Source organism: Dermacentor albipictus, chromosome 2, assembly GCF_038994185.2.
Source record: "Dermacentor albipictus isolate Rhodes 1998 colony chromosome 2, USDA_Dalb.pri_finalv2, whole genome shotgun sequence".
Lineage (NCBI taxonomy): Eukaryota > Metazoa > Arthropoda > Arachnida > Ixodida > Ixodidae > Dermacentor > Dermacentor albipictus.
Window position 1 is genome coordinate 167,623,178 of NC_091822.1, and position 25,560 is coordinate 167,648,737.

At 46.0% G+C, this 25,560-nt stretch overlaps 2 protein-coding genes across 5 annotated transcripts; one reads left to right on the top strand and one right to left on the bottom strand.

The window, feature by feature from the left end:
• Window positions 1–581: 581 nt before the first annotated feature.
• Window positions 582–19,296, bottom strand: LOC139046715 (uncharacterized). 3 transcript variants are annotated; one of them, XM_070534391.1, is made up of 7 exons: window positions 19,262–19,296; window positions 6,323–6,365; window positions 5,727–5,821; window positions 3,705–3,806; window positions 3,396–3,446; window positions 2,174–2,233; window positions 582–853 (listed from the first exon to the last, which is right to left on the bottom strand). In XM_070534391.1, the coding sequence occupies exons 2-7, from the start codon at window positions 6,363–6,365 to the stop codon at window positions 767–769; spliced, it is 438 nt and encodes a 145-aa protein (XP_070390492.1). In that variant the 5' UTR covers window positions 19,262–19,296; the 3' UTR covers window positions 582–766. The 3 variants fall into 3 exon arrangements, with proteins under 3 accessions (XP_070390492.1, XP_070390490.1, XP_070390491.1); XM_070534389.1 differs by lacking the exon at window positions 19,262–19,296 and adding an exon at window positions 7,230–7,314 and having other exon boundaries at window positions 6,323–6,395; XM_070534390.1 differs by lacking the exon at window positions 19,262–19,296 and adding an exon at window positions 7,230–7,308.
• On the top strand, window positions 9,612–23,914 carry LOC135910624 (uncharacterized). 2 transcript variants are annotated; one of them, XM_065442631.2, is made up of 8 exons: window positions 9,612–9,739; window positions 11,372–11,444; window positions 11,962–12,056; window positions 13,589–13,693; window positions 15,189–15,236; window positions 17,408–17,458; window positions 19,988–20,161; window positions 23,557–23,914. In XM_065442631.2, exons 1-8 carry the CDS (start codon window positions 9,659–9,661, stop codon window positions 23,824–23,826), a joined length of 897 nt encoding a protein of 298 aa, XP_065298703.1. In that variant the 5' UTR covers window positions 9,612–9,658; the 3' UTR covers window positions 23,827–23,914. The 2 variants fall into 2 exon arrangements, with proteins under 2 accessions (XP_065298703.1, XP_070390488.1); XM_070534387.1 differs by lacking the exon at window positions 13,589–13,693.
• The last annotated feature ends 1,646 nt before the right edge of the window (window positions 23,915–25,560 follow it).

Genomic DNA, 25,560 nt, shown 5'->3' on the forward strand with positions numbered 1-25,560 from the left:
CTTAGTTGTACATCCATTGACACCGGGCGGAACGGAGGCGTTTTTTTTTTTTGTGCATCAAATGTTTACAAGATGTTGATGCAGATGCCGTGAGTTGCGGCATGTTGCGGTGGACGGCTCGCACGTACAACAAAATTTAAATATTTAGATTCATTTTAGGCAAACCAAGGTATTGATATTTCGTAGGTATTGTATGCTGTGGTGACAGAAATCAATCTCCCATGTTGTCTCGACTTCAAAATGTTGAGTAAGGACACCTGTTATGACCGTTGATGATGACGACAACGATTTTAATAATGACGATCTTATAATGACTGTCTTTGTGCATGCATGCATCTGTGCGTGTGTGTGTTTGTGTGTGTGTGTGTGTGTTTGCGTGTGTGTGTGTGTGTGTGTGTGTGTGTGTGTGTGTGAGTGTGCGTGCGTGTGTGCGCGTGTGTGTGTGTGTGTGTGTGTGTGTGTGTGTGTGTGTGTGTGTGAGTGTGCGTGCGTGTGTGTGTGTGTGCGTGCGTGCGTGTGTGTGCGTGCGTGCGTCGCCGAATGCGTACCTGCTCATTTTTAGCCGTCGTTTTCAAGTTTGAAAGATTCGAGCTTTATTTTATCGCCATCCGGCTATGACCTGTAACCGTTTTCATGCCAGCAGAACTACATATAGTAAGGATCGAAGCCCTGCACCGGCCCTGACGTGTCAGGGCGCTCAGTTGTCGGGCTTGCTCCTGCTGGTCTTGGCGGCAGTCACAGCGGCGGCTGAGTGAGAGAGGTTCTTTCACTCGTCTCCAGCCGCCTTCTCACTGGCGGAAACCACCGTCGTACAGATATCCACGTATTTGTTCATTTCACTTAGGAACCAACACTGGGTAAGAAGAAAACAAAAAAAACATTAAGGCATCCTTGGCAACCGGTCGTTCCAGAAGCGCTCTATGTATATCGGGCGCGAGTAACCAAAGTCATTCGTTCCCCAGGCGACTCCTGCTAGTCCTACACCGAATATTCGGGTTTTCTTGACTCCAAAATCCTGCCTAGCAGCTTTTATAACTGCTCCGTGAGCCTCAGTGGCATCCTCGGATGTACCTAGCTCTTCAAATACACGCACACAAGCCACTATACCACCTTGTGGTGGCCTTGCTTTTCTCTTCCTCGCCATATCCCCACCAGCTGCAAACTTCCAACTCTCTCTTTCTCTCGAACCATGTCCCCACCACCCGAACGTGCCGAGCCATTATCCCAACAAGGCTGCAGAATCTAGCGCCTCTACATTCCTCCATCGAAAACCACTTGAACACACTCCAAAACGCATCTCGCCGCTGCGTGTGTTACTCTGGCGGCGTCTCTGCTAAACGAGAAAGAAAAGAGTCATTTCGAATTCGTGGCAGCGTTGATCGATAATTAAGCTAGCGCATTACATACTTGCTATTTCACCCAATATTTGCAATGTGCTAATTATTACCACGATCAACTGTCGTGAGCTAAGAGCAGACGACCACTGCACCCACACTGCGCGCTATAGGAAGTGGCGAAGCGTCGGCGTTTTTAAAACAACACAGATTTCGTTTGCAGAAGAAAAATTGCTGTCCTCACAAAACCAACGTGATACTGCACTCGCCCGTCTGTGAGTGGTGCAAGCTTTGTGCCCAACAAACGCACCTCCACGAAAGCGGAGGAAAATGCTGCCCGTTTATTGTAGGTTGAAGGGACGTTCGTTTCTTGCTGAAAACCGTAAAAAAAAAGGGGAAATTCATTTTGCGCTTACGGCTGCACAGTTCTTAAGTTTTGTGGCCGGTCCTCTGCAACCAGCGGAAACCCTGCCCCAAGGACTGCTTTTCCCAGCTACCGACAGGCGGCGACACAAGTTTATGCCAGCGCCGCTTTCGCATGTGCTTACTTCCTGACAGAAAAAGGCAAGTTCGCTTATCCGACGTAAAAACCAGGTAAGTAACAGTGCCATGCGCACCATTGGAGTATCCTGACCATTGAACGGGACGTTTCTGCAAGATTTCAGTTAGAACAGAGCAACGGCAAATGCGAAATCACATTTTCCCACGATATTATTGGGCAATTAAACGACAGTCTCTGTACTCAGCTTCCAGAATCAAAGCATTAAGTGCGGTTCAATGCGCGCGATTTTCGGCGCGTAAACTTAACAGAAGAAGAAAAGTTCGAACGGAAGGCTCACCTCTAGTGCCATTAGAACTATTAATGCATATATCGGTAGTTGGTGAGAAGCCGAAATGTGCTGTAAACATGAAACAAACACGAAATCAACATACATGCGGCGAGGGACGCCGGCGCTCAACGCAGGAACGGGCGATTAAGAGCTGCGCTCTCAAACAAGCAATGCCTATCCGAGAATGCTATACCGATGGCCTGTTAACACAATCTTCGTCACCTGCCCTTGCTGCAGCTTCAGTCATATAGTGGGGAACGGCCCATTTTATGTCTGCTGGCGGCAGAAGTGTCGCTTAAGAATTCGGCAACACCTACAACCGCTGCAGTGGAGCTCTCCGTGATATTGGTTGCTCTGTGAAAACCCTTTGTTTTTACTTGTCCGATACATTACACAACAAATTCAGGCATCTATCAAAAAAAATTATTACAGCTTGAAGCAAAATATCATCGTACTCTTTGTTGTACATTCCTTATATTTCACTGATCTGCGGGTCATTTGGCACAATAACAACTATTCACTTATTTGGATATGCATCTTGGATGGTTTCTGCGTAATTTTTCCTTCTTATGGGGCCGTATAGCAACCTTATTGTCGACATAAACTCCTAACAATGAAACAATTTCGTAGTTCTCAAAGCAAGAATATGTGTACTATAACCTTGCAACGCAAAAGTAGTTCAAGTACATTTCGAAATGAACGCATGCACGGCTATGTTAATATCCGCAGCGATATATGCGTCGATTCCGCATCCCACCTACGTCATTCAGCGCCTGCAGATGGCAGCCGCTGTAGAAATGGCCGACAGTCTCTTCGAGGCGCATTTCTATATTCGAACTGGAGGTTTCGGCTTCCGAGGTGTAGTTTGGATTAGGAAGTATTGTATTTGCTAAAATCACAAGGGAAACTACGAACGAGCAAAGAAATTCAAAATGTCCGATGACAAAAAGTCCGATGTCAAAATCGGGGAAGAGAATGTAGACACATGTAAGCTCCACACATTGTACAAATCAGGTTGTGCAACCTTAGCCCGCCCTATTATGCTCGATGACTTCAGCGCAACTCTAACGTACGGCGCTTATAACACACGACCGTGTTCCCTTAGGGGGAATCGATCAGCTTCTCTCTTTTATTCATTTTTCTTCCAACTTTTCCGTGTCCTAAATAGTGCTACCATGCCGTATTCCCATAATACCATGCGTCATCGCTAAACTGGTCTTGGAGCTCTTACCTCTTCACTATGCAGCAAGTACAGGGCGTAAATTTCGGCAATGGTCTGCTCCTGAAATGGCATTTTTTCGGTAGTTAGTCAACAGAACAGTTGGACACGTTTTGGGGCTAGTTGGTTCACAGCTTTCAAAAGATCAAGCGCGAACAGAGACAGCACACTGAGAAAAAACAATGACAGGACAAGCGCCTTGTCCTGTCATTCTTGTTTCTTAGAGCCCTGCCTGTGTTGGCGCTTCATCTTTTGAAAACGACATAACAGCTAGGCAATGCGTAAAGCGACGACGTGAGGAGGCCTACGATGTTGTCTCACCGTATTGGCGTCTACGATGACGTTGATAGTGAAGTAGACGACGACACCCACGAGACGCACCGCAACGCCCACGACGCATATAGTCATCAACCGCACGTTGTCCTGCGCGCACACGTGACCAGAGCTCGCGTTACACCGTGTCCCTGCTGACAGCTTGCCGACAAATGCTCCTCTGACAAGAAGCTTGCCGTAAGGCAACGCCTATTGATTTCTGTCGGCTTCGTCGTTGCTTTCTTTATATTAAAATGGGGAAAAATGAGACCAGAGGCTCCTTTAGGACCAGCCGTCCGAAAATTTCAAGTATGCACCTCTTTAGAAAAAAAAAAAATGAAGACGGTAAAGAAGGCAAACTAGAAAAAAAAAACGAACAGCACGCGCTAGAAACACGAACGCAAGTCGGCAGGCCAACGCATGTGCTTATGTAACAAGTGAAACATGGCACGCCACGCTGCACGCAACACCGAGATCAAACGCTGCCTCTTTAATGCACAAATAGTGTAATTAACTTCAGTAATTGGGACAGTAACTAAGCGCACTAGAAGGGGGCATAGTACACGCAAGTGTTTCGCGTGTGTACATATTTGCAGCATCCGTATTTGCTCATAAGCATGACTGCGGAAAGGACAACGCGGTGAAGAGAAAACAACAGCAGGGCATGCATATACTGATACTCATAGGCAGTCCGTCGTGACAAAAAAAAAAAAACAGCGGGCGTTGAGAGTATATGTACATGGCCCTGCTTATCGGGGCATGACGACACTTCGCTAAATGTGAGGGGACGTTTGTCAAGGTTGTTTAAACGATCACGGTGACGAACCATCTCCTGGTCACTTTGAGGGCATTCCACAATAATACGCTCCACTGTGTTTTATGAGAAAAGTTATTAAAGAATATTATAGAATAAGCAGTAGGAGTGTCAAGGGAGAAAAATGTCTATCTGTAGTGTGCCAATCTAGTCACGTGGTACAGGTGCATACACAGGGTGGTACAGAGTTTAAATATATGTGAATGCCACGTAGCTGGACAGAACCAAGGTTATGTTGTTTACCGTCGCTTAGAGGTACTCAAATTATTTTTTTTTTCATTCAGCCTAACTAGAGGATAAATCTTAATTGATCTATCAACTCACCAAAATTATAATTGGATGAAGAGCGTCAATGAGAAAATTGTAGAGCGACATGAAAACACTCCCGATACAGCTTTCTGTTCCTCAATACGTGCAACATAAAAGCGTTTTTCCGAGTGGGAAAGAAACCTGCGAATGCACGCGAAACTGCTGCGCGACTGGCCGCTCGAGGTACTTTGCGTGTGTTCCCGGGATTCTTTCGCACTCCGAAAAACACTTTCATATAGCACCTATTGAACAACAGAAAGCTGTATCGGGAGTGTTTTCATGTCGCTCTACAATTTTGTCATTGACACCTTCAATCTAAATATAATTCGACACTAAATGCCTAATTAGGCGGAATGAAGAAAACGTTTTTGCGTATGGCCAAGCGACGGGAAACATCACTTTTGTTATATATATATACATCGGTCGAACGTGTCACATATAAATAAAACATGTAGAACCTGCGCAAACTCAGACAGATGAACAGTGAACGGTCACGATCAGAAAGGCAACAAATGGTTAGGAAACGCACTATCGCTGTGCCTGTGTGTGCGAGAGTGCAAGTTTTGTATGTGACGGTGGCTCCTCGATGGGTAGGGTCGGGTATTGAGTGCGGTCCTGAGCAACACTTTGAAATTTGGTGAACGCGGTTTAAATCATGGCTCTGGGACCTCAAAGAGGTGCGACGCAAGGCTCACGCACTAGATGCTCGCATTTACCGCTAAATCACCACTGAGTTCGTATTTATTTATTTAGTCCCCTCACTGCCGAAATAGCTGAGCAGAAAGGGGGAGGGGTTACAGGCGGCTCGAAGCGTACATGTAGAATTTCTTCACATCAGTACATCACGTGTAAGGCTTTTGTTGCTCTAATGCATCGTGATTCATGCCTCTCTATCCCGGTATACGCACCGTGCCGGCAGCGACGATCCAGGTGGCGATGAACCCTACGTGTGCCGCGCTCAGGAAACAGCTGAAGCCCCAGGAGATCCAAACGTACTGGCGTCCTGCGCGTACCATGGGTTGTTGACGCGAGCTGCCTCACGTACGATCTAACAACAACAGTAGTTGAAAGAGGAAGAGGAGCAATAGCAGCAGCAGCAGCAGCAGCAGTAGTAGTAGTAGTAGTAGTACTAGTAGTAGTAGTAGTAGTAGTAGTAGTAGTAGTAGTAGTAGTAGTAGTAGTAGTAGTAGCAATGGTAGTAGCATAGGAGTATGAAGGAGAGCCACAGCAGCAGCAGGGCTGCAGCAGTAAGCAGCAGCAGTAAGCAACAGTAGTAGTAGTAGTAGTAGTAGTAGTAGTAGTAGTAGTAGTAGTAGTAGTAGTAGTAGTAGTAGTAGTAGTAGTAGCAATAGTAGTAGTAGTAGCAATAGTAGTAGTAGTAGTAGTAGTAGTAGTAGTAGTAGTAGTAGAAGAAGCATTAGTAGTAGTAGTACTAGCGTAAGGAAGAGGAGGAGCAGCCGCAGCAGTAGCAGTAACAGAATAGCGGCGGCGGCTGTGTGCTTACTATTCGCCTCGCACTCCATCGCCGCGCTGCACATGAACCCCATCTGCACAGCCAGGACCACGAGCATCATCACCTACAAAGCCGAAGGAGATGCTGCATGATCTGCCACGACATGCGCCCGTGTCGTACCAGCGAAGAACAAATCACGACGGGATCCAGTGACTATTTGATTGCCCTAACTCAATTGTACAGCGAGCAGCAGTTACGCAGAAGCCTGTGGCACTTTCCAACAACTAGGTCAAATGACAAGAGTCTCTTTGAACAAGTACTTATGTAAGACGGAGGCTACGTCACGCATATAGCGAGGCGGTATGCGTTAACGCTCTGCGAAAACGGTCTTGCATCCCGACTGCAGTGCATACCTCACACGTGGCGCGCTTCGGCGTTGGCAATAAGGAGTGTCGTAATTTCAATTCTGGGGTTCCATGCGCCAAAAACAACGATTTCATTATAACACATGGTGTAATGGGGTACTTGGGACTGATTCTGACGACCGGGGGAGCTTTAACGTGCCACCAATGCACGGCACACGGGCATTTTTGCATTTCGCCCGCATCGGCCTGCGGCCGCCGCGGCCGAAGTTGACCCCGCGACCTCGTACTTATAGGAGTGCAACACAAGTATGTCGCCATATTGCTTCATTGCTAATCGTACTAACTTCGACACTGATCGTGAGACGGGTTCTGCTGGAATTTCGGTGGGAAATTTATTCGGCAACACATCGCCCCCCCCCCCAGCTTTTCTTTCTCTTTTTCTTTTTTTTCTCTAGGGGCTTCGCTGACAAGTTGAGATGCAGTCAAGGGTTGAGCGATGTTCAAGCACCTGCAGTGGCTTCGTTTCTTTCAACAATGGCCTGGATGCGCGACTTCCCAGTAAAAGCACGTTAATGAATCACCCTGGTTCTTACCGCGTAGGCGACGCCAATTCTCCTAGCAGAGTTCCTGGTAGACGCCGTGCAGCATTCCATGACGGAAGGCAGCTGTTCCTCTTCGTCTTCTTCTGCTCCTATATCTTCTATACTCCCGCTGAAGGTTCACTACTCGCGGAGCAGCTATAGCTATGGGGCGCCAGTGCGGCGCTGGGTAATTATTTTAATGCGATTAGCATTTCTTGCCTACCTCAGGCATTTTGAGCCTGCCTGCATTTTTATCTATCTATCTATCTATCTATCTATCTATCTATCTATCTATCTATCTATCTATCTATCTATCTATCTATCTATCTATCTATCTAGGAGTGCAGCGGTGGCCTAGAGGTAGAACATCCGCCTCGCGTGCAAGAGGACCGTGGTTCGAATCCCGGCGCCGCACAATTTTCCACCGGTATAAAAAAAACGCGTTTTGTGAAAATTGCATAAACAGGCCTGGAGACCGGCCTGTTTCGTCTATTGAAGCAAACAGATTCCACACGTAACTGATGTTTCCTTGAATAATACTCAAAGTCACGTAATGATGATGGTCATAGCAACTTTATTGTACCGGATAAGGAGGCCCCCTACCCGCGGTCCCCGGCACACGGGCCTAGGGAACGGGGGCTGGGACCTGCTCGATTAGAAGCAAGCAAAGAGGTCTTGGCTCTTTGCGGCTTCTTCACAGCACTGCCATGATGTCGTGACATCGACTCTCTGGCTGTGACCGCGGCGGGCACGAGGAGAGGGGCAAACAGCGTTTGGTTTGAAATTTAAGCCCTCTCAGCGGCGCGTAGAGATGTAATACTTAGCAGACGCGATCGTTAGCGCGCACTGCAGGCACTGCGCTCGTCAATTCAATATGGCCAGACCTAGTGAGGGGCCCTTTAAAGAGAACTACGGCGTGCCTCATAATCATATCGCCGTTTCGGCACATAAAATACAGTGAAAGCTCGTTAATTCGAACTTCAATAATTCGAATTTATGGATAATTCGAACTGTACGATTTGGTCCGGCCAAGCTCCACAGAAGTGTATGTATAAAAAAGTCCGTTAATTCGAACGCGAGAAGGTTCCCTCACGGATAATTCGAACTACGCTCGCCTGGCACACGGCCAGAGAAACGCGCCTACTGCCTTCACACAAGGCTGTATTGCCTCCGAAACGGAGAGAACGGCGAGAGAAGGCAAAATCGGAAAAAAATCTAACCGACGCGGGGTCAGCCAGAAGGCAGCGGCGGCTGCCGCCTCTCCGTTCTACGTAACCTCCGAGACTTCATGCCCGTTGCGAATCTCGGATGCTTTGCAAATCTTGTACAGCTGCTAATGTTGTGCGGAGATGGCACAGCAAGCGCCATCGTAACACAGCGAATCAAGTACGTCGCAGCTGCGCTTGCAATCAAGAACCAACGAATCAGGGCCTTCGCCCCCTTCACATGTTCAGCGTCTTTGTCTCGGCAGTCTTCATCGGTTGTGCACGTCTGTTTTCAGCTTAGGAGGTATCGGCCATCGCGATTCATTGTGATGGTGTTAAGCCTCGGCTAACGTTACTTTCGGTGGACATCGGTAGTGTGGCACAGTCGGACCCAGAACTTCGACTTCAAGATGGCGTGTGCCCGCGGCACACGCCATCACTTTCTGACACGCCAAATTTCTGACATGCCCTACTGCTTCCAAATCGCAGTGTACTGTTGCTCTCCTTCACTTTCGTTAGTTCGAACTTTCGTTAATTCGAACTGAAGCGGCTTCCCCTTGTGGTTCGAATTAACGAGCTTTTACTGTACCATAATTATTTTTATTGTGCCAGAATGGCACAGGTACTATAATACACTTCACTATCCGTGACGTCAGAGTGACATATCGGGGCTAAGGTGTTCAACAGTGTGATATCTTTGCTTTAGCCTGTGATCAACTATATTCGGCGGAATGGAAGAAGCAAGTATGCAAGTAGCACTTCAGGAGTCTGTGACACTTTCAAGATAAATTTGTGTGTTTTACGCACCAGAACACGTTATGGTGATGGGGCCGCCGTAGTGGGATACGCGCACATAATTATTGGCCACCTGGGGTTCACCTAAACGACAGGGCCGCTGTAAATGACGTCCACCTAAATATAAGTATCGTCATGACGATGATGATTATGATGACGATGACATCTAAGCATACGAGTGTTCTTGCATTTCGCCTCCAACTAAATGGAGATGCCGATGCCGGTATTGAAACCGCAACTTCGAGGTTAGTAGCACAACGGCATTGACACTGTTCTACGGTAGCGGCTAGTTTACGGCCATTGAAGTTCATAATACCTTTCCTATTTGTTTTAGGATGACTTTTATCCCTACTGCTAGGTCGTTGACCTTTCCTCCGTAGTGGGTATGTGTAGTAATTGAGGCTCAAGTAGAAGGAACGAAGTTATCCTGCCGTTCCGAGAATGGCAAAGAAGGACCCCGAAGCGATCTGGTACTACTTCGAGACGAAGGATAGCATTCGAGTAATGATGGTACTTTACGGGGTGAGTAACTCCGTGCAGGGCAATTATTGCGCAATAACTGCTCCGGCTCGAACGAGACATTGTACCGAAAAAATTCTGAGCAGCACGTAGACCACCTTTCCCACCAGCAGTTCCCACAGCAGCTCACTCTTCCGTACACAAAACAGAGAAAGAGAGTGCAACTTTGGTGCGACCCCGTAGCTTTGTGCACAAATCATTTCTGTTTTCGCGAACAGGGGAATTGTTCGCAATAAGAACTGCTAGAATACAGCGCCTCTAACCACGCCTCAATGCGCGACGTCCACAGCAAAATGTCTGCTCTCGCAAATCGTCGGACGCCGTCCCGTCGTCGGTGTTGAGAGGGTTTGCGGTCGTGGTCAGGATGCGCAGCAACTCTATAGGCGCGTTTCTTTGAAACGGCGCCACAGAAAGACACGAACCTTTAACGATTCGTCCAGCTGTCAGTTCTATACACGCGAGCGCATTTGTAAGCATCAATTCTCCCTATCCAGTCAGACCATGACACAAAATATATTTCCGGCGTAACGACAACGACACTTGAAATTCGGCTGACTTTTCGGGTTGTACATTTTGTTCTAGTCTGAGGAAACAGCTCGCCCAAAGGTATGCGTAGAGAAACAAGAGTGAACAGGTGAAGCGCCATGTAGCCTTCACCATGCTCGCTCTCATTCCTGAATGCGGCAGATCATTTCTTCGGAAGCCGACAAGGTTGGTTGAACATTCAAGAATAAAAAAAAAAACGGTGTTCCATCCAAATGAATAGCACAAAGCTAGAGATGAAACCCATACGAGTTTGACAGAAAGAAATCTTCGAAGTTGAAGAGAAATTCGTCCTGGCCTGAGAATCGAGCCCGAAACCAACGACTTCCAGGGGCGATCACCTTTCGGGGGCAAGCAGATTGCAGAGCAAGGCGAAACCAATCGACAACTCAAAGCTTAGGGACATTGAATACGGCAAATCAGTTCCGCGAAGTATAGCATGGTGGAAGAAGGTTCAAGAAAGGAAATATCTGTTGTTTATGGTCTTACTTCCACGAGCTGCTTCCTTAAACTAGTGCAATAAGATGTTGCCGGCATAGTGTTAGCAGCGTTATTATTATTATTTTTTTCTTTTTCGCAGTAGATGGAGGATTTAATGCCATTTAGCAGTTTGATGGAGTTAAGGCCGCAGAATGAGACTACATGGGCGGGGGGGGGGGGGGTGAGGGTCCTTTACGCCTTCTGACTGAGCTTATTCTGCATTTTCTGCAGAGAGAACGGGGGCCACTACTTTTTTCGAACGTTCGTAAAGGAACGGTCATCTCGTTCCTGCTGGCGGGACGCCTGTTCGGTGGTTACTCCGACAAGGTTGTTTACTTGGACTCCCCGGGGGGAGATTGAGTGAGATAGAGACAGATATTTATTGAATTGCGGGCCCCTTGTACTACTTGGGCTACTGCATGTTGAAGCGATGATGAGAGTGATGGGTGACATGCAGCAGGGTGCTATGTGGTGTACTCGACGGGTTGCATCTGTATATTTAAGAAAAGGTCTTATGCAGCTTCAGCTGAAACAAAGTTGCACGACTGTGGAAAGCGCGTTTCCCAGACGTTTATACTGCAGTACGAGTTTGTCCGCGCTTCACCCGTGCAGTTCATCACCTTTCTGGCCATGGTTTCGGAAGCGACGTCTACTGTCGTCACGGCCAGGAACACGGATTACCACAGTAAGTCTCCGTGCGCCAGTCTTTTGTCATTCCGATTCCGAGCACAAAGTCGTGGCTTTGATGATCATCCACGCCGACACTGTAGTTATGTGCTACTACGTCCACCCGATAAAGCTGTGTCGAGCCAGCTTATCGGGCAGAAAACCGGTCATCGAGTTCACATCAAACCGGTCATCGAGTTGACATCAAACCGGTCATCGAGTTCACATCAAACCGGTGATCGCGTTCACATCAAACACTAGTGGGTCGGGCCGAGAGAGAGCGTCGAGGCGAGCTCCGTCAAACCACCCTCCAAGAAATTGGTCGACTCGCCTATCCCACTTTGAAAGATGTACGTAAACGAGCCGGTCCATTCTGAGTGGGAGGGTGGCAGCGCACAAAGAAGCACGACTGAAAGAAGAGAATAGTAGACGACACTCTAAAAACGCTGCACTTGCAACTTACTTTTTTTTCAAAATCTCTTTTGCAATGCACCTGTGATTACACTGTTACGAACGCTGAAGTAAGCGTCACGCAGGACGTCCGCACATCTGGATCATGGGCACCACCTACACACTGCTACGGTTTCTGACGCTCATCGTCATCATGTACTGGATCGCAGCTGCTTCCAAGGTACGCATGTCGGCTGCGAACTCTTGAGAGATGACCACGTGACAAATGCTTCAAGTGCACCGATGCAATAATGTAACCATATTTTACTTAGTACTACAAAAACCTCATAAACAGGAGACCAACCACAAATCAAGCTAACGACTGTTGTTTACAAAGAATGCATTTTGTTTCCCCTTTGTTGGTGATAAATGCGCCCTGGTTACTCTGAGATATTCACAGGTACAACTTGCATTAATATGCTACATATGTGTTAGGTTTTGGTGCGTGCGTAATTCAAATTATCCCCTTGTTGCTTTATTATACTTATCATTATATGAGGAGCAAATACTAGCCTGTAATCTCTTTTCTTTTTTTTACTTTGTTATTGCGTGTGTCTGTGGCGCCTCTGATCGTACCATGGTTCCCGCGGCTCCAGCAAGCAGTCATTGTAAGCAGCAAGCAGTCAGGTGTAATTTAATGTAATTCAACGTAATGTAACGGCCATTTATTCACGTAAGGCGTTACGTGATGCGAGTGGAGCTTGTCGATGGTTTCTGCATAAGTATTTAAGTAGTGCGCGCTAGACTCTTAAAGATTCATGACCTCCAGCATGCGAAGGTGCTGCAAAAATGTTGTGCAGGTAACGCCAACGTTGATTGTCAATGTAAGTGTACAGCCGAACTTTTTTTTTAAGTTTTCGATTCCTTAAAAAAGAGGATGCGTTTGAAGGCTTATATTTGCGGCAGTGATGGCATCCGCGCTGAACCTGTCGTTTTATCGCGTAATTCCGTGGAGAACAGAAGTCTCAGCCAACAACTGTAGTGATAGACGAAGACGGGAGCAACAAGGGAGTACCTTTAAAAAAGAACAAGTGCCTCTCGCTATACTATCCGTTGACGCATTCGTTAGAGCAATGAACCTACCAGTCCATTCGAAAGCACCCGAACCTTGGACAACCCAAGGCTTTCACCGCGACAGCGCGTGTCGATAGGCACGGCTATTCCATTTCACGCACAACGTTGTTAGGAACACATGTCCTCAACTGACCCAAATTTTTACTTTCGCATTTTTGCTCATTGTCTATATTCTCAAACCCCGGAATAGCCCTACACGCTTATATGACGAAGTCTTTATTTCTTGTTGCCAATGCCACATCTAGAGTTCAAGTTTGTGAGAGCCACGTTCACGTCGACGGTTTTCTTTTTTAATGTGATTTATTTACTGTTGGCACGCGTCGAAGGCATCCCGGAACTCGGTCCCCCTACCACCGATAACCGACCGTCAACAACCGACCACCAAAATGGGAGAAAGAGCCCAAGACAGTTATTCACCCCCTTCGTGTTCACAGTGCCGCATTGTTGAGGAAACGGTCACGTTAATATATGGGGCGTTTCTATGGAATGAATTATAAACGTGGAACATTCATACACATGCTCAAGCACCGAGCGCGTAGAAGCGCGCATAGATGCTCCCTATGAACCTCAATGGCTTCATCTATCCGACGCAAAGATGGCGTGCGCATTGACTCAATCACCGATTGCATTTCTCTGCAGACGAGCATTCATGGGATGCGCATTGGATTCAACATAATCTTCGTGCGCGTCATCGGAACCCTGTTGTACACTGTTGGTTACTTTGTCACCGAAACCTTCCTGATCGTACGTAAGCTCTTCGATGTCAGACTATAGACAATGCATGCAGTGCTTAAAGGACAACTTTCGCCCTGGGATAGCTCCTTATTCGAATGCATTTGAAACACAGAAGTTATCTATCATGCAGGCAATCGCCGAGCCGATTTGAGTGAGCGTCGCTATAGCTTTGGAAGGGAAAGCGTTAAATTACCGACATGTGGAAACGTACTGTATTTTCTGGACTATATAGAGTTCGCGAACCACATAAGATTGTAAGTTGAATTCTCGTGGAGTGCGGAATATGCCTGATTTTATTTATTAATATCGGAGGTGCGCTTGGATATAGCGGCGCCAGACTGCGTCTGCAAACATTTCCCGTGCTAAACCGCATAGCGATATGCGCCGCAAAATATGAACCACCGTGACAACATGAAAGCGACTCGTGCACCTTCACTGAATTGTTCAAGCTCGGTGTATGTACTTGACCGTGCGCAAGGCCTAAATATTCTAAAGGCGATGAAGGCATTGAGTAGCCATTCGTCGCATCAGACATGCTTGACTTGTTTCTTTCTGGCAGCCCCAACGAGAGCGATTTTGACGGCTTTTAGTATTGACATGCAGCCCAATAAATGACCCAAGCTTTTACTGGGTGACAATAAAAATTTGGTTATCTTCAGTCTGCCTGATAGCAGATAAGCTAAAACACCTGATTTCTGTCGAAATTCGTACATGTGGATTACACAGCAGGTGTGGTTACCCGCTGTATACTTTTCATTTTAAGCCAAAATTGGCCCCGGAAGACTACAAACCATGTGCGGAAGATACACTAAGTCTGATTTAGGATCTCATATATTCTAGACAATAACTACCGAAACACGACCTTTCATAGGAAAGGTTGAAACAGAAAGTCTGACTCTGCGCCGTAAACAGATATGCAAATATGTGCGTGTAAACTGCGTCCGATAAAGCGTCTACCGTGAGTCGGTATAACACCATACTTTATATGAAATAGTTGCTCCGCTGAATTCATTTTTCGAAAATTCATCTCCGCAAGTTAGTAGCCTTGTTTAACAGCAATCCATAATATGTTAATTCTGTCTGGATTAGACGTCCTTAATTATGCGCTACACAGTATTGTGATATCTGTTTTAGATGCGAAGTTGCAAGCGCTGACCTTCCTTTTTTTTTTAATTTTACACAGGGCAGTGCAGGGCAGGGCAGGCAGGCAGACTGACTGACTGATTGACTGATTGATTGATTAGTTGAGTAATTTATTAATCAATCAATTAATTAATTAATTAATAACTAATTCAGTAATTGGCACTTAATTAATTAACTGCATGATTGATTGATTGCTTGATTGATTGATTGATTGATTGATTGATTGATTGATTGATTGATTGATTGATTGATTGATTGATTGATTGATTGATTGATTGATTGATTGATTGATTGATTGATTGATTGATTGATTGATCAAAATGCATTTGAGTTTCATTGACTTCGTTTTCTTCCTGTACAGCCGGACACACTGTCGAGACGGTACCGCATGATAATTCACCCTGATATCGTAAGTACGAGCAACGCAAGATACGACGTGCGTGACAAATAAGGAGTTTGATACCTTATTTGTTGCTGCTGCTTTTACTGTTTCTTTTTGTTGTTGAATCCCAGCTTCGTTGATTGCCTTGTCGCTTGATATGCCTAGGCTAAGTTAGTCGTGGTGATACGCAAAAGAACTTCGTTACGCTTTCTTGCGCCTCGAAAATAGGAACTTCACAAGATAGTTCCTTCGCACCCTAATTTTATTTCATAGACGTGGAGAGACACTTCCCTGAGAGACGGAGATGTTAGCCTAGCAAAAGTGAGACATGCTACTCCATGTGGATAGGGTGAAAGATAAATATATATATAGCAAGGGAATGCGGAAATAGATATAAAATCTGTAATGAAAGAATGAAAAGTTGCAAGAGCAATTAATCATGAAAGAAAGAAATATTTTAGAAAAGTAGGCACATTTCAACAAAGACAAAGAGGGATCCGGTTTCACCCCCACCCCGAAGCACTGATAGCGATACCAAAGTATCAGGCAATTACGCGAAATAGGGTTTGCATTTTTATTGGTTCCCTAAATTATAGTGAACAATGGCTTACTAACTGTACGAGCGCGGTGACACGCACCAAAATACAAAGGCGAACGGCTTTCACTCGATGACCTCGAGCACTCGCTGTCACAACACTGGCGGGACGAACAGCGAGTCCGCGGGAAACGCGCGTGCTTGTTCCCAAAGCGAACGTTGCGGTGCTGCCGCTCGCTTCACAATTTAAACTGGGCCGCGTCTCCGAAAAAGTCAGGTCACGTGACCTGACTTTTCGGAGACGCGCACTTTCTTTTCGGATGTGCACTTTCTGGCGTCAGGGCGCCAGAAAGCGCACATCATGCCACTAGCTTTCGCAACCTCGTCCTTGCATGTTTGCCCTGGCAGACGCAGCAGACGATTTTCAACACAAGGCGCGCGGATAGCGCGCGCGCTTAGCCGGGCGTATAGTTAGGCCTAACCCTGTGCTGGGGCAGAACAGACTCGATCACGCATTGTTCAACATGTGGCACGCGCGAAAGCAGCGCGCAATCAAGCAATCATCCTTCACGGTTCGCTCTCGCATGCTCGCCCTCGATCGCGCCCGTGGAAAATCACGTGACCCTCAATTAAAAGAAGCCGTGCAGGCCGCTTGTTCTCCTCGCACTTGGAACGTTACTCGGGACAGCACGGCTGCGACGACGGCGACCGCGAAAATACGGCTGCAGTATCCCCATGTAGCTGTTATCCCACTAAAGCTGCAACCGATCAGAAAACAATACCTGCAAGCTATGAAAACGTTAAATGCGCCTTTGTCACGTGCGAAGCACAAGTTGGTTTTGCACCGTCTGCACCATTCTGTCGCGGCGTTACCTGGACTACGATGAGTTACAAAAGAAAAAAAAAAGCCACCGTGGTTGCTCAGTGGCTATGGTGTTGGGTTGCTGAGCACGAGGTCGCGGGATCGAATCCCGGCCACGGCGGCCGCATTTCGATGGGGCGAAATGCGAAAACACCCGTGTGCTTAGATTTAGGTGCACGTTAAAGAACCCCAGGTGGTCAAAATTTCCTTAGTCCTGCACTACGGCGTGCCTCATAATCAGAAAGTGGTTTTGGCACGTAAAACCCCAAATATTATTATTATTAAAGGAAAAAACGCGAAATGTGTGTCTTGGTCAAAGAAACAGTGTCGCAGACTGCTGGTCATCAAGCGCCTATAGGGCTTCACTTAGGTTCGCGATAATTAAACAGAAAAACGACAGTAGTGATACCACGTGTCCTTTAGAAAAGTACACGCGTGTAACAGACGAAATAAAAAGTAGCTCCATTACTCAGCGAGTACTGTAACACCATCATCTAACTCTGTGCGTTGCTGTTGGCTTTACAATACCTTCACCGCGAAGATCTTAATCATAGCAATATAACCAATTATGTACATCAGCTGGCAGTAAAACTTTGTCGCCAACGTTGGTTTCGAAGCCCGAAACTTTGCTTGAGAGCACACGTCGCATTGGATGAAACTAAACAAACTTGTACGGACGGCGCTAAATAAATGGCATTTAATCAACTGCTCCACCAAATGTTCGATTCACATAGGTTGCAACAAGTTCGTTTGTGTGCACAATTTTGTTCGCGAACATCCCAATTTTTTTCTTTCTCGTAGATTCCGAAGGAGACTACTCTTATTACTGTCCTGGCGTGGACAGTAGTTGAGGTAAGTATGGCAAGACGTGGCAGAAGTGATGGAGTAACTATGGTTAAAAGTGCCTGTACATAAATTGCGTGTTTGCAAACTCCTGTCATTGTCACAGCACTTCAAAATGTTGTTACCTTTCGTTTCATTTTTTTACCATAGCTCTTAATGGGCCGCGCCTGCGGCGGGCTTCGTCGGTGGTGGCGGTGGCAGCGGCGTAAGCGAGCCAACGAGCGCAACAGCGAAAGATGAAAGAGCGAACGCGGAGCGGCGGATGAAAGACGCTAGCCGCAAATGGCGGAAACCAATGAAAGCGGCCCCTTCAATGACGTCCGCGCGGGAAACTGGGAGGGTATTCTGTAAGAGTCCACCTAGTGGACTGTCCATTTCGGCCGCTGCTGATTGGATGGAGTTGTGCGAGCGAAGAGGAGACGAGCCGCCCCGGCCAATCAGCGGCGGTTGAAATGGACTGTCCACTTGGTGGACTCTTACAAAATACACCCCTCCCCCCCCCCCCCCCCGGGTTTCATGCGAAGCCACCCGGCCGTTCTATGCGTACTCCTATCTTGTTTAAGCCGGACCGCTGACTTGATATTATCGTGTGCTACCGTCATCCCTCGCTCGCGCTTTTGTTTGATCTCGTTCGCGTTGGTTTCGATAGTCATGGTTTGCAATTGTTTTGTATTCTGATTGCATGCGCGACGCAGAGTATGTAGTATTTTCTGGTAGCCAAACGGCGCCAGCAATTACACTGGTACCTTCGACAAGTCATGCACAAAAGCCGACGCCCTTGACCCGCAGATCAAATTTTTGACGATTGCCGACTCGCTGCATGTCTCTCTCATAGTCTTTGCCTCAATGTATCGCCAAATGAAAACGCGCATAGAGCTGCGCTAAAGCTTCGCATTAGCTAGCACTGTAACTATCGGTGAATTTTTTCCTCTCTTTTTTTATTGTTTGACTAGCTGGTCTCAATTACCGAGTTATCAGTTGTGAATAAGCTTCGGTATGTTTATTTCCTCAAAGAATCAAGTTGTTATCGCTTATTGCAACATTATCTTCTGATAAGTATCGAATACATTTGTTTAAAATATTAAGCGATATTCTGTCTTCCAATCAATATTCCGAGTCATCCTTTTTTTTTCAGACGCTTGCATGTGATCGGTTAAAGGATCCCAATATACAACTGCTTTTATATTTTGTTGAGTGAAACAGATATATTTTAATGCGAGCTGAAGATATTAACCTAGAAAAATGCCTAACATGCTACTCCACATATTCTGTCAAGGATAGGAAAAAGTTAACAACGCAATAAAGATAAAAAAGTAATAACAGAAACAATCAGTCAACTGAACAAAAAAATTAAGAATCATCAAAGCATGTAATGTTGAAATTTAAAAGAACGAAAAACAACGAAAGAAAGCACGCGGACAAGGCCGATACGCGACCTGATCGAATCCTGCAATACTTGCTGAATGCATATGTGTGTGAAAATTTATAAACATGAAATGTTTTTAGCTTTCAAGTGACCTTCAAGCGACATTCAAGTGACCTTATGCCAAAAGCTAGAACCGTTATCCGGGCACTCAAACGAGGACATCCGGGCAATTTGCGAGAAAAAAGCGACATATTCCGGGCAACCTGTCAAAACGTTAAAAAAATACAGTCTCTGGCCCGAAACCCTATGTACAGGAACGCATTACATACGCTAGTAACTTCCCGAACAAGCTGCAAAAAATATTGCTTCCACGTTCTTCGTAATGTTTGTTCACAATATGACTCAATCTGTAACTTCCAGCACATTGAAGCATTATTTTTCATTACCGATAGCGATGTTCAAAAGGCAGAAACAGGACACTGTACACTTCCTTGTCAACTCTTGGCACGCAGGGCTGAACGCCAGCAGTCCCCGAGTTCCGCGACGCGGGTTTTGCGTTGCCTCGAGAGATGGCGCCACTCTGCGTGGCACCTCCTGCAGGCAATTGTATCCGCCGCGCTGGCTTAACGGTTATGGTGTTGCGCTGCTAAGCACGAGGCTGCGAGATGAAATCAAGGCCTCGGCGGCAACATTTAGCGCGAGGCACAATGCAAGAACGCCCGTGTCCCGCGCATTGGTGGCACGTTAAAAACCTGGTAGTCAAAATCAATATGGAGTTCCCCACTACGACGTGCCTCATAATCAAATCGCGGTTTTGGCACGTAAAACCCTAGAGCTCAATTACTTCTTCGTCTAGTTGGGCAGCGTCCATATGGAGAGAGCATATGGCGTGATGCGTGGTGGGGTGGTGGGGTGTGCCAAGATTGTAACTAGTATAATCTCCAACCAATCTGCTTTGCCGGTTGCCATCTCGTCCTTGGATCTACTCTCGATTACTCGAGAGCCAGAAATTTATTTAAGACTCCTTTGGCACGCGCAGCGCAGATGTTTCGTTCCTACAGGGCCCAAGAACATGTCACAATCAGATCGAAGCGTAACTCTCGACGAAGTTTCTGCTTCGCTTCTCATTTTAAAAAAAAAGAGTATTGTATTTACAACCGCGCTACACGCAGTGCGTGATGCTGGACCGCATGAACCACTACGAGCTGTACACCGCGTATCAACGCTCAGCGGCCAGCCCGAAGTCCTCCCGCCTTCCAAGTCCTCAAGTGATGAGCCCCACCGCCGCGGTCTTGTCTCCCACGGGCGTCCTCTCTCCCAGAGCACAACAGTTGCGGTCGGCGAAGGTGCGTACCACTCGCCAACTCGAGGAGATGAAACATCGCCGATATTGTCTTTTTTTTTTCTTTTTCGAGGCGACTATGCTGTAATAGAGTAGCGACCGCGAAGAAGCAGGAAGCAGAGCGACTTGTGAACATTCTGCGAGATACTGACAAGCGCGTAACCTTGGTGGCCTAGGCAATAAATTGAAAATTTGGAGGATGCTTATAAGGTTCGCCTTTTAAACGCGACCCATTCAAAGACCCTTGCCTGCTTGTCACGCTTCCCGGCAACCGCAGCTTTCTTACGGAAGCGCAGAGGGGAGCGGCATCTGGATGGTGGTGTTGCAAGGAACCGAGCTCTACGACTGGTAGAAACACTGGAAAATGGGTTGTGTTTTAGTTTCCGCGTAACAGAATTATGTTTTCTGCGTACATTCAAATAACGATTCGACGCTATGATGTCTGTAGGTTGTGTTTAGGCCGTACTTTCCGATTTTTCTGACGCATTTTACTTTGAGGATTTCAATTATTTAAGCGACGTCACTGCGCCACGCGCAGGGTCTGCGCGTTTGTGGTCAGGAATGATTTTTCGCGAAACGACGTCCAACACCGACATCAGAATAATAAATGGTAGGAGACCCTAATCGTGTTCCTATTGGATTTAGTGTTCTTTAGGTCAACATTAGGTGAACGCAATTCACGAACCGTACCCGGAGGCAACTGTTTTGCATTGAATAAGCGTTCTTGCCACCTTCGTGTGTGTGACGTCATTAGCGAAGTGTCATTACTTTCGCTTTCTACTTCCTGGTTTGCAGGAATTTTGCCAAACTCGTGCTCACGTGGCGGGTCTCTAAAATTTATGATTCTGTGCTTTGGTGTGCAGTAATCAGCGATTCCTAATTAATTCCTATTATTCCGGAGACTTCAGTACCTCCTCTTGTAACTAAGCTTATGCTCTGGTATCATACCTATAATGAAACCCATGAACTTAGTACTATTTGTTTCTGCTTTTTCTGATATATCTTGAATTTCGTCCCCGTCATCTCAGAGATCTCTAATTAATTCTAATAATTCCAGAGACATCATTAACTCAAAGTGTAACTAAACTTGTGCTCTGATATTATATCTATAACGAAACCCATAAACTTTGTACTGCGCTATTTTTTTCTGATTTATTTTCATTTTCCTCCACGGTCGTCTCAGGAGTTGAACCGGAAGCGTTGCGCAAAAGACAAGAGTGTCACTCAATGCTCGTTCCACTAAAAAATTTGGGCATAACTCATCTACGATGGATATCTTAAGTATGAGAATGGCACTCTTTTGCGTATAGATACAAAGAAAACTGGTCGGAATATGACAACAATGCTATTCGCATTAAAAATGGAGACTGGTTTCTTAGGACCGACTTGTTCCCTCACAAATTACACTTCGCTGGGGGCGCCAGCAGTGAGTGCATGGGTGATCATGCGACCATTGTGACTTGAATACAGGACAAGTCGTGTCTGTAAACATGGCGTGATCTGTCGTCGTCATCCGTATCCACCATTTTGATGCCTATTTCATGACGCCCACTTCTGCTTTGCCCTGTCCGGTCGCTGCAGCAAAAGTCTCTCAAGCAGCTCTATTTTCCTGTATGCTTGTTGGCTTAGCTTTACGCTGATGAAGGTGGTGACGTAATGAATATGCCGTTTATGTTCACGAAGTGCTGGTGATTAGATTACGATGTAATTGCTTATGCTAATTTGTACTAATTCTTTCTCTTTAAAAACAATTTCCCCGTCTTTAACGAAGCATTAACTAAAATTACATGAATATCTGCTGCTATTCGTACTCTCCAGTACTTACTACTTTGTCATTGCTCTGAAATTTTCTTCAAGATTATATCCTGCATTATAATCTTTAGCTGACAATGTATTAGTAGTTGCGTTCTTTGTATGTACTTGACCTTCCTGCAGATTTCATTGGTTTTCTTTATTTTCCATAAGCACTCCCCCCTGTAATGCATTTTACTCTGAGCGTACAATAAATAAATAAATAAATAAATAAACATGTTACTTTACTCATTCATTTATGAGCTTAGGGGTCACACATTTATAAATATTTTCTTGAAGCATGGAGCAAACTTTGCAGAAAAAAATTTGAGGTCGACAGCATGAATATTTAGGTCGCTTCATACTAGCCGTCATGGTTACAAAAACTGGCTGATTACAGGTATTGACCTCTTTTGATGATGCCTGATATCGTGAATGTAACTGAAATATTTGTTACAAGCCAATCTGTTGATTATTTGGGCACAAGGCCATCTTACGGAGCAAAGCACACTGATTGCCAGCAGTGATACAGAGCAATGTTGAGCTTCTCATGAAACTTCGCAGCGCACCTCTTAAAATATCATTGTTTTGAATTACTATGCGAATACTAACGTGGCTTATGGCATTATTCTTAGTTGGAGATGGTTATGTTTACATTAAGATCCATGTTCAATTTCTTTTCTTGTCGCTACTGCAAGAAGATGGAGGGAGCTGCGTCTCCATGTACGGATGCCGCTACTGAAAGGGATAGGGTAGCTTAGGTTATTTTCACAGCCTACGCCAATGCCACGTCCATTCGAGGCCACTTTTGTGACTCCCTTTAAAGATATGGTCATTTTAGGTTTCTTCCCACTGGTTTGGCATTGTAAAATTTCCAGAAAAAAAATAACAATCCTTTCTCGCTTCCACCTGCTGTAGAAAATCGCAAGAGGTATCAATACGTAGATCTCAACGCGACATGAAGCCAGAATTCAACTGTACGGTTGGTAAAATTAGCGGCATGGGGAGTAATTAGCGCCAATGTAGTAAAAAACCATTGCATTATACCCCTGTAAAGGGTGCACCACATCACACACAATCATGCTGAGGCAAAGCCGCCAGACGGCAAAACTTGGGGAAACGCAACGAATTTTCTTGGAGTAATCAGGGCTCACGCGAGGCAGTGCCGTCTAGAATGTGGTTTCGAGGGTGCCCACGAGAAGCGGCAATTACTCTTAGAATACGTGCAATTATTAGGATGGACCTAATTAATGGCAATGCAGTCGAAAATCAGCCATATTGCACCACACACCTCACTATCTCCTGGATCGGCCCACCTAGCTGGCCTCTTGATAAAGAAGAATGATCAAGCAAGTCTCGACGCTCAAAAAGACAAGGTCGACGTAATTGTGCGTGAAATGCGATACGAACAACACACGAAATGAATGAATGTTTAACACGAAAAAGAGACAGAATAGAGAGAGACAGTCAACAGGTTATCATCGAATGATTTGGACCATCAAGTACGTCGACCTCGTCTTCCTTAGCGTTGACACTTGCACGACACTTTCTTTCTATTCTCTTTTATTCCTTTTCTTCTTTTTTTTTACTGGTGTCTTCTCGTCGTAGGCTTCCAGGGCGACCACCCCCGCTGTCCTCAGCCCTACAACACCACGCCGCCCGGCGCATGGCCAAGTCAGCAGGGTAGCCAGCCCGACTACCCCAGCGTATCCGCGGAAACCCCGCGCCGTTTTGTCTCCGACCCGACCTCGTGGCACGGTGGCGCCTAGTCGGGTGGGGAGTCCCACGCAAGGTTACGCCTTCGCGTATCGTCCTGCCGGCTCTGTGGCACCGAGTCGCGCCGCAAGCCCCACGGTTGCCTACGCGCCCGCGAAGTGACGCCGCTTTCGCGTCTGGCGCTGCTGTCACGAGATCGTTCTCCTTATTGTAACGAATGTATAGTACTAATTAAAACACTGATCTTTCCGAACAAGGCCTGCCCGTTCGTGGGATACTGCATTGTTGGTTTTAGACACTGGTTGAGTGTTTCAAGGCGTAGTGTGCCAGATATGTCTCAGCTAATAATTTCTTTTTTAATTATGTGGTTTTGGGCGCCAAGACCACGATCTGGTTATGAGGCAGGCCGTAGTGGAGGAGTCCGAAAATATGGACCACATAGGGTTCTTGAAATCTAAATCCGGAAGAAATTTCTTCGTGTCATCTGTAACAAGCCTCGTGATTTTCATTCCGCTTCTCTTTTCAGCGCGCTTAGATACCTTAAATTACCTGCCCCAGTAAACTTGCGCTTGTTGTCAACCTACAGAAGATATGAGAAAAATATCGGCGCCCTCAGCTCTCTCGCTAATCTCACAAAACGAGAAACCCCTTACACAACTCGAGCTCCTGAAACTTGGTGTGTTCCTCACCTTCGGACTAATTATGGCCAGCAAATGCTATGCCACTGGCTGCCCAGTTTACACAATGATTACACAGTGCTTACACAATGCACAATATTTACACAGTGCTCACCTGTTCCCCAAAAAATCTGCCTGATGTGTTCCTACAATCTTGACTGTGTACCGCTGTACTTAGTGATTTTTGCCCTTAGTGTTTTTGCTCTTCTTTCTTTTTTTCTCCTCATTTTTTTTCCCCCTTAACGTTTCCCACCTGCCCTGCTGCTGCCATCGTAAACGGAACCTGGGGCCAGTGAAGCTGCTTTTTCCGCAGCTTTTTTCTTCTTGTTTATCCGCCACAACCATGTACCTCCTTGCTTGTGGAAACAAATAAAATAAAAAATGAAATGAAAATAAATACACGGGTGTTTTCGCATTTCGCGCCCATCGAAATGCCGCCGCCGTGGCCGGGATTCGATCCTGAGACTCCATGCTATGCAGCCCAACACCATAGCCACATAGCAACCACGGCGGGTAACTCACTGCTAATAAAACAAAAGTTGTAAAAAAAAAATGTCGCGGATTCCACGCACATACATGTTTCATATTTTTGCTGCGCCAAATGTTTAAAAATTGTTCGTGGCAGATAGGGAAATTGTAACTTTGAGTTTAATTACTCGATGAGGCTGCCATTACGTTTACGAGAAGTCCAAATTCTTGAATGAATAATTAACATAATCACGCTAATTAACAACATACTCACTTCCTACAATTCGTAGCTTGAAGTATGTGCGGTAAAGCAATTAACAAATGTTAATTAGCGTACTTAAACATTCAATTAAGAATTCTAATTTTTCGTAGCAGTAATGTGCGGCGTCATTGAGTGCTTTATTTCAAGGGTTACAATCGTGTTAAGTTTCCCGGGCAATTTTTAAAAAAATTGGTGCAACAAAAAAAAAGGAAAAACACCCTGCGTGTGCCACTCTGTTACCAGCAAAACTTTTTTTTTTTTCGTGTCAACTGAACTGTCGTGACTCCACTTCTCCTTCCCTTCTACGTAATTCAACGCTCGTCCCTCAATGCACTCTCTGGTTCCATTTTTGTTAATTTATTCGTCTGCTCCGGCCCCTACCCACAGCACGTACCCATTGTGACGAATCGGCCAAGCATCTTCACTTACCTAGTTTCGCGTCACAATCACACTTGCGCATGCGCAGTGACCGAAGTCGTCTGTTCGGAA